Here is a 7,259-nt window from a genome sequence, read left to right on the forward strand (position 1 = left end):
CCCACCATTGCAACTATCTGTATANAAGTAAATATGAATTATTACATTACATGTATATCAGGTGCCATGGAACATTGACATATATGCGGCAGGTATGAAGCAGAACACACGTATCAGGTGCCATGGAACATTGACATATATGCGGCAGGTATGAAGCAGAACACACGTGTTATAACTTATAACGAGTGTCATTTCCTGACATGCGTGGATAAATAAGACTCATTTCATTATTGAATACTTTTTTTATCTACAAAATTAAATGAAGTTATGATGTCATAATTACCTGTATTACATGATGCTATGCATTGTTGAGTTCCATCGTAACTACGACAACCAGTAATATTGTAAACAGAACATGATTTTGTTGTTTGATAAAAATCACCTGGAATTTATAAAGTGTTATAGAAATAGTAATCCCAACAAATAGGTAACCATAATGTTACATACGTGGTAACTCGTAAGTGGGCCTGAAGTGAATAAACCAGAACACCCCTATAATAATGACTGTCGTTGCCCGGAAAAATAGTTTACATTTATATTTGTTGCACATACGGGTGCCTTTAGACAGCAGTGTTTATATAAAAGAAGCAAACATATATTTTAAAAGAGTAAACATAAAATTTCAAAAAATTTACAAAACAACATATTTTTTAACCATTTGGAATATTTGTGAAAAATTTTAATTTGCTACCTGTTCGATTTGTGATTGTGATGCAATAATTATGTCCTGAAGGACAAGTTCTTATTCGATAATCAGAACATTGGCTGTATTGAGAATCTTCATAGCAGTTGTAGCATTGTAAGCCTACAATAAATATTATTAACCTTTTAAGTTGCTCTAATAACTATATAATCAAAAACGTTTATACAACAAAATCAATTGACGCTGAGTTATCAACAAACACATTAAACTTATAACAAAATGTCAAAAAAAAAGATTTATAATCTAATATTCAATTGAGGAAATTATTGAGTTAATGAGTTGTACAAAAATAATATAATAATAACTTTTTTTGCCTCTTTGATTACGGTAGCAAAGATTTAGAAATATTTTTAACGAAAAGACAGGACATACGTCATATACCTATTACCGACAAAACAACAGTTGTTCCCTTACAGTTAAAAACATATTTGCATCTAATTGGAGGAAAATAAGCTATAAAAAAATCATAATGATAGAACTGCTAAAGGTTTGTAATAACAAGTAAAATTCTTACTTGATGCTGAATCTTCAATGTAAGAGCTTTCTTTCCAAGCTGGAAGATTATTGCATTCATCTATAATGAAACAATTATTAAATAAGTACAGTTTTATATATTTTTAGTAGGTTGGGGTAAGAAGGTCCATGGTTACATTTTTATTTGCCATCCCATCTGGTAGTAAACAAAGAATATTTACAGAATTATAAAACCGTATCCCCCAAAAAACATAACTTTTATTTATCTGGTAAACACACTAACAAAGATTGAATTAATCAAAACAACAAAGAGAAAAGAATAAGCAGCAAATTGACGATGGATCATAAATAAATGTATGCTTATATTGCTTAACTTTACAACCAACCTGTATTACAGACTTGTGTGCATTGAACAAGGGAGCTACCATTAGTAGAAAGACATCCACTCCCGCCACCAGTTTGGCATCCTCTCTCAATCCGTTGAGTTCCACTCTCTAATGTAAAGTTGTCATAGTTATTTTTTTTAACTATTGTTCAAAGAAATCTTGTTGACAATTTAAAAAAGTCTGTTTAAGTTATTTTATAATAAAATTCCTAAACACAAAACACATTCTATTTTTAATAACACATTTTATAATGTTTATGTTCAATGGCATAGAGGGGACACAATACCTACACACCTATTTATGGTTATGAAAAAGTTCTGGTCATTATATGATAATAAATTAACCATAAATAATTGAATAATTTTGCATTGTCTACACTGTACTATAAGATATTAATATACAAAATTTTTTCAATTTTCACAACTTATGCACATTAATCACAAGTTCCTAAGCATTACAAAGTTATCAATGAATCTCTAGTGTTTGGATAAATTTTCAGCATACCCAAAGTAGTTGAACGTATTTCCATGTTACCTTCATCCACTGTATAAGACACCATGCATAGTTGACCATTCAAACATGTCTTCAAATATTCCTTTGATATGTTCGGTCCACTACATGATAAGTTAGGGTTGTCTATACTTGTGCGGCAATCATAACATTGTAACGAAGGTTCTGTGATGAAAAAAATTAAGTTAACTTTAAAAATCTAAAGCTATGAAAACGTAACAGACAAAAATCAAGTCCAACCAACTGCATATAAAAGATATTTATTTCTCCTAAATGGCGTCGTCAGTCTCTTATTCAGCATCGGCAGTCTCTGTCATCAGCAGTCTCCTATTTGTTTAAGGTATTATGAGTGATTAATTATTACCTTGACCAAAACTAGATGTTCCACTTGCCTCAAAACGATTGCAGTTATCTGGGATAAATACATCAATTAAAAACTACAATGTGACTTATCCTCGGATTGCTTCTAGAACTTAAACATTATGACATGGTTGTCCTTTTTATACAATTCATACCCGCTTACGAATTACCAAGTATGTAACTTTGTGTGATTGAATTAATGTAACTTATATATTCGTGCAGCGGGGCAACGAGTTGTTCATTAGTGACTATCACTAAATTGAAGCAATGTTTAAGTGACTTTCTAAATAACTGCTACTGGTAAAATATTTCCCAAAATTCATTACCACATATCATACCACATTTTACAATCGTGTATTTTTTATTTAAACTAGCAACATCATATGTTATCTTAACCAGTGTACATATATGTTTATACACAGACTCTGATCTTAACAAAAAACTTATTTGTTACCCGAATTGCATGTTGACACACATTCCAACAGATCGTTAGTTCTTAGGCATCCATAAACATTACTTTTTGTACAACCGCGCTCATAGGTTACAAGTTCACTGTTGTCATTTACTGTATAGTCAGTTAGTGCTGCATATGCTGGTAAACAAAATAAATGTAAGTAAAAAACATAATCAAATTAGGTAAAAAGTATTGTTTTAGATTATATACATAGTTAACATTACAGTTTATGTTGCGCTTTTGAAATAAAAGTTTGTCGTTTTAAACGAGGTTATTTAAATACTTATTGTGCGTGTATGACCGCGATTGAATATGTGTATTAGGCAATCAGGGTATATTGAATTAAAATCGTTAGGATGTTATCACAGTATTAGTTTGTTCACTGATGGTCTGATAGTGAGATCGCTTATGTTTACAAAACTATGCTTATTATTGCGCCACACTTTACCTTGTATATTATCGAAACAAACAAAATTGGCGCCAAACTTTAATCGAAAAGATCGACACACGTGGTTGCGCAAAAGCATGCTACGACATATTTTATTTATTTATTTCCTCCCCGTTTTAAAATGACTTAAACAAAATTCTGTTTATTTTTGTTCTTGACGGAAGTTTAGCCTTACAAAAATATGACTCTTTCAACGTGTCACAGTAGTGTCAACATCAAACTATGCATCCAGTATTAATAAATAAATGCAACTTATGAATAAATGGCTGACGATATGGAAAACCCGCATAGAATCACAGCAATTACAGTGAATGGGTCCTACACATGGACATAGTTGCGGTGAGCCTCGAACCTTTCGCCTCTGGGTTACAGAAAGGGCGCGTTAACCACTAAGTCACGGCCCCAATATACAAACCCTAACTATACCCGATTGATTGTCGTATATGTTGTAAGCGTAAGCGTAGTCGATGAAAAACGTGGTCGACTTGATGTAACAATATGCATTGGAATGGTGGCAGGTCTTCAAATATTCCGAGCTTGGATCCGAGATCGTGCATTCCGCTTCGATTCCTTCCTTACATGACGTCACAAAGCACTTCAATGACGACACTGTGACGTAACATTAAATTAAAAAATCTGTAGTTTTGTTTTCACAGATGATTGTAACTTATTTATTCTTGTGTGGCGGGGAAACTACAGTCGTTAAAACAGGGGTGTTCTGTTTCATACACCCATGTCCGCTTATGAGTTACCAAGTATGTAACGTAGGTGATTTTTATCTCTATGAATTATAATTTAGACAACCCATCAATGACAACTAGGTTGTAGCCCAAGCACACATATGCCAACAATCGTAGCTTGCGTTGGTCTCAAACCCGAAACCTTTGGGCAAGAGGCGCCGCTAACCATTTTACCACGGCGCCGGACATTATTATCACATAAGAGCTAACAAAACATTTCGTTTTATAAAAACAATGACGTACACTTATATTTGCATTACGTCACCATCTAACCGTTCTTACCAAAACAAACGTTTTTCCCGATCACCAGCAACGTAATAAGAAGCTCCAATCGTTGTAACAAAACCATTTCAAACAAAAACTATTTACTAAATCTAAAAATCTAAAATCTTCATGTTTTGTTAACGGACCGTTGCGATATCATACAAACATTACAGGAGCACGAACTTCAAGTTATCAGTGGCATCTACATCACGATTTATTCTTTACTTTCGAACTGAATTCGTTAACGTCAACACATTTTGCCATACCAAGTAAACGTGCGATCAAGTCTAACGGTAAAACTTTAAATGTCCCTGTATTTATAGACATTTAACTTCTAAAATAATGTCTGTGAAAACTATCAAAACGATTGCTTATTTATTAAATGTTATAAATACTCCCAATAGGAGTCCTACGCCAAATATGCCGCCACACGTTCGTACTAATTCGGCAACTCCCAAGTTTTGTCCAGGATCTAAGGTCCTATATGGCGTACCACGCTGTGGAACCTCGAAATATTATTTTAGTATAAAAAACTACTTAATAAATCACCGACGTCGTATGAAACAAATAGCTTTATTAAAACAATCACCAATTATCTACAAAACTATAAGCATTTTAAAGAGCGCATTCAGTTATGTTAAAATTTTTACCAATGACACGGCGTATTATTCACCACAACCTTACCTAAAGTGAATGCCAAGCCGTACTTCTGAGCATGTAAACATATACACCATGTACGGCCTAACTAGTTCAGATACAAAATAAACACGGGGCGGTTAAGCCGGGTTACTGCGGTATTAATTAACGGGATAGTTTATAACGTGCACGATATTAAGAAGGCGATTGTCAAAACTCTGCGGTCACTTTTCTTTGAAACTTGTCATAATAGGAAGAATCTTTTGCTTAAAAATTAAACCGATTATAAATTTCGCATTCTTTTTCGGATAAACTGTTTTGAATAAATATCTTAAAAGTTAACCACAGAGCAAAATAAAACGCAGTCTTTATGGTTATTTCTAACTTCCGTTTATCCTGATACTAATCTATACAAGCCAGAGGTTGCCCGCTATGTGGCTGAGGTCAAGACACCTAGTTTGCCACATATAGCGAGACATTAACCTGTTTTTCAACCACAGGAAGCTCAGAAACAGCCCTTTCTCGCCAAAAATGACGAAATCTTCTGCCAACAGATTAAATCTCGCAACCCATTACAGCCCAGGCATTCAAACGTTCATTTTCATACCAGATTGCTGAAGATCGTTTTTTGGATAAAATATAATGTCTGGTAGTTATAGCGACACATATATAACGTTTCTGTCATTTTGATCAACAGCTTCCAAGCCCTTCTAAACTTGGTAATCCAACACCGCAAGTATTTAAAAACTTTGAAATCAAAAACCGGTTTTATCAAATAAGTTAGTACCGTAGGGGTAGGCAACGTTCTTTTCAAATCGATATGGTTTTTAAATCTTTCTAAACTCGGTAATCGAACACGGTAAGTATTAAAAAAACTTTAAAAATGCGTTTCGGATGCCAAGTCAGTTTGAACTATAGGGTTACGACCCATTGCCATATTAGTCAGCTTAGCGCCTCATTCTTACATATATATATATATATATATATATATATATATATATAGTAGAGTGGGGGAAGATGGGACACCTTTAGCACCTAATATCCAGATATCTTAAACGTGTTTTAAACAATTAATACCGGTTTATGGGAGCCATGAGGATTTAGTTTTATAATTCTTTAAATGTTCTTTTTTTACTACTGAATAAAACGAGAAAATAGAGTTAAAAAGTGTCCCATCTTCCCCCATCCTACTATATATATATATATATGCATAACTCACCATAGTTAAACCATCTTTACTGGCCTGTGTTTAGCACTGTTTTTCTATCCACACACAGCCAAATAATAAGCAGTTGCACAACTTGCAAAAACATACGCTATATACCTTTGAGCATTATAAACACTTATAAATAGAAATATACACTTTCTCTTAACTTGCCTATTTGCATTCCTTTCTATCTAAGACGATCTTCATAACACTTATACAGTAACATTGTCCGGTCACATCTAATATAAGCTAGCCATTACACAACTTGTTGAGTTACTTGCAAAGCTCTCAACGCTAATAACTAAAACACGTAAATTCCAGCGCTGATTGACGCTTTACACACGCTTATTTCGTCATTAAAAATGCCGAGAGCCAAGCACCAGTCTCGCAATATGCACAAACCGCTGCAATTCCCAAACACCTAAAACAGTAGAATAGTAGTAATATTACTGCTGTATAAGATATGTTCCCGCAGAAGATTAACCGACCCTTTGCCTGCGGGCAATAAAATAGATCACTTTAAGTAGAGTTTCAAATTAATTTGCAAAAATAATCAATTTCGGTCAGCTATTCGCAATAGATTATTTACACAGGTCAGATGTCTGTTCTGTTGTGTTAGATTGTATCTCATTTTACCTTGGACGTGTATAGCTAATGACGTAACAAAAGCGATCGTTTGATCACAATCTGAATATGATGCAACACAGACACAGCTGGTACGAAACAAAAAGGGTTTTGTTTGAAAATAAATGCAAAACTGATTCAAATATTCAAATTTTCCACGTGGATAAAAAAACTGTGTTTTGCTGTTAATTCCCTTCTCTTCGTTGTTTCAGTATACGATTCTGCCGTTGTTTTCGAAGAGATAAATATAAATTATGATACGACATCTAACTATATATAATCTTATCATTTATTTTAGAAAATGTTAAATCTGAATATTCGATAAATATCGCGCGAATTATGGTTAAAATGTCATTTCCGGCGGAAGTAATCTTCAATTTCCTCTAAAGATCTTCCGTTTGTCTCCGGCAGCCACACTACAGTGAATACGATTGACAGAATACAGTTAGCGCC

The 7,259-nt window shown here is 33.7% G+C and overlaps 1 protein-coding gene across 1 annotated transcript in view; it reads right to left on the bottom strand.

The window, feature by feature from the left end:
- LOC100183490 (urokinase plasminogen activator surface receptor-like) overlaps positions 1-4,484 on the bottom strand; it is a 4,621-nt gene extending 137 nt beyond the window's left edge. The window contains exons 1-10 of the mRNA XM_026838511.1: positions 4,358-4,484; positions 3,762-3,944; positions 2,888-3,025; positions 2,438-2,485; positions 2,098-2,238; positions 1,564-1,671; positions 1,218-1,277; positions 692-805; positions 284-382; positions 6-17 (exon numbers count right to left, since the gene is read on the bottom strand). Of these exons, the coding sequence (XP_026694312.1) occupies positions 6-17; positions 284-382; positions 692-805; positions 1,218-1,277; positions 1,564-1,671; positions 2,098-2,238; positions 2,438-2,485; positions 2,888-3,025; positions 3,762-3,944; positions 4,358-4,424 (970 nt within the window). The 5' untranslated portion in view covers positions 4,425-4,484. The remainder of the gene's footprint in view (positions 1-5; positions 18-283; positions 383-691; positions 806-1,217; positions 1,278-1,563; positions 1,672-2,097; positions 2,239-2,437; positions 2,486-2,887; positions 3,026-3,761; positions 3,945-4,357) is intronic.
- Between the last annotated feature and the right edge of the window lie 2,775 nt (positions 4,485-7,259).

Source organism: Ciona intestinalis, unplaced genomic scaffold (genome assembly GCF_000224145.3).
Source record: "Ciona intestinalis unplaced genomic scaffold, KH HT000094.2, whole genome shotgun sequence".
In the NCBI taxonomy this organism is placed as follows: Eukaryota; Metazoa; Chordata; class Ascidiacea; order Phlebobranchia; family Cionidae; genus Ciona; species Ciona intestinalis.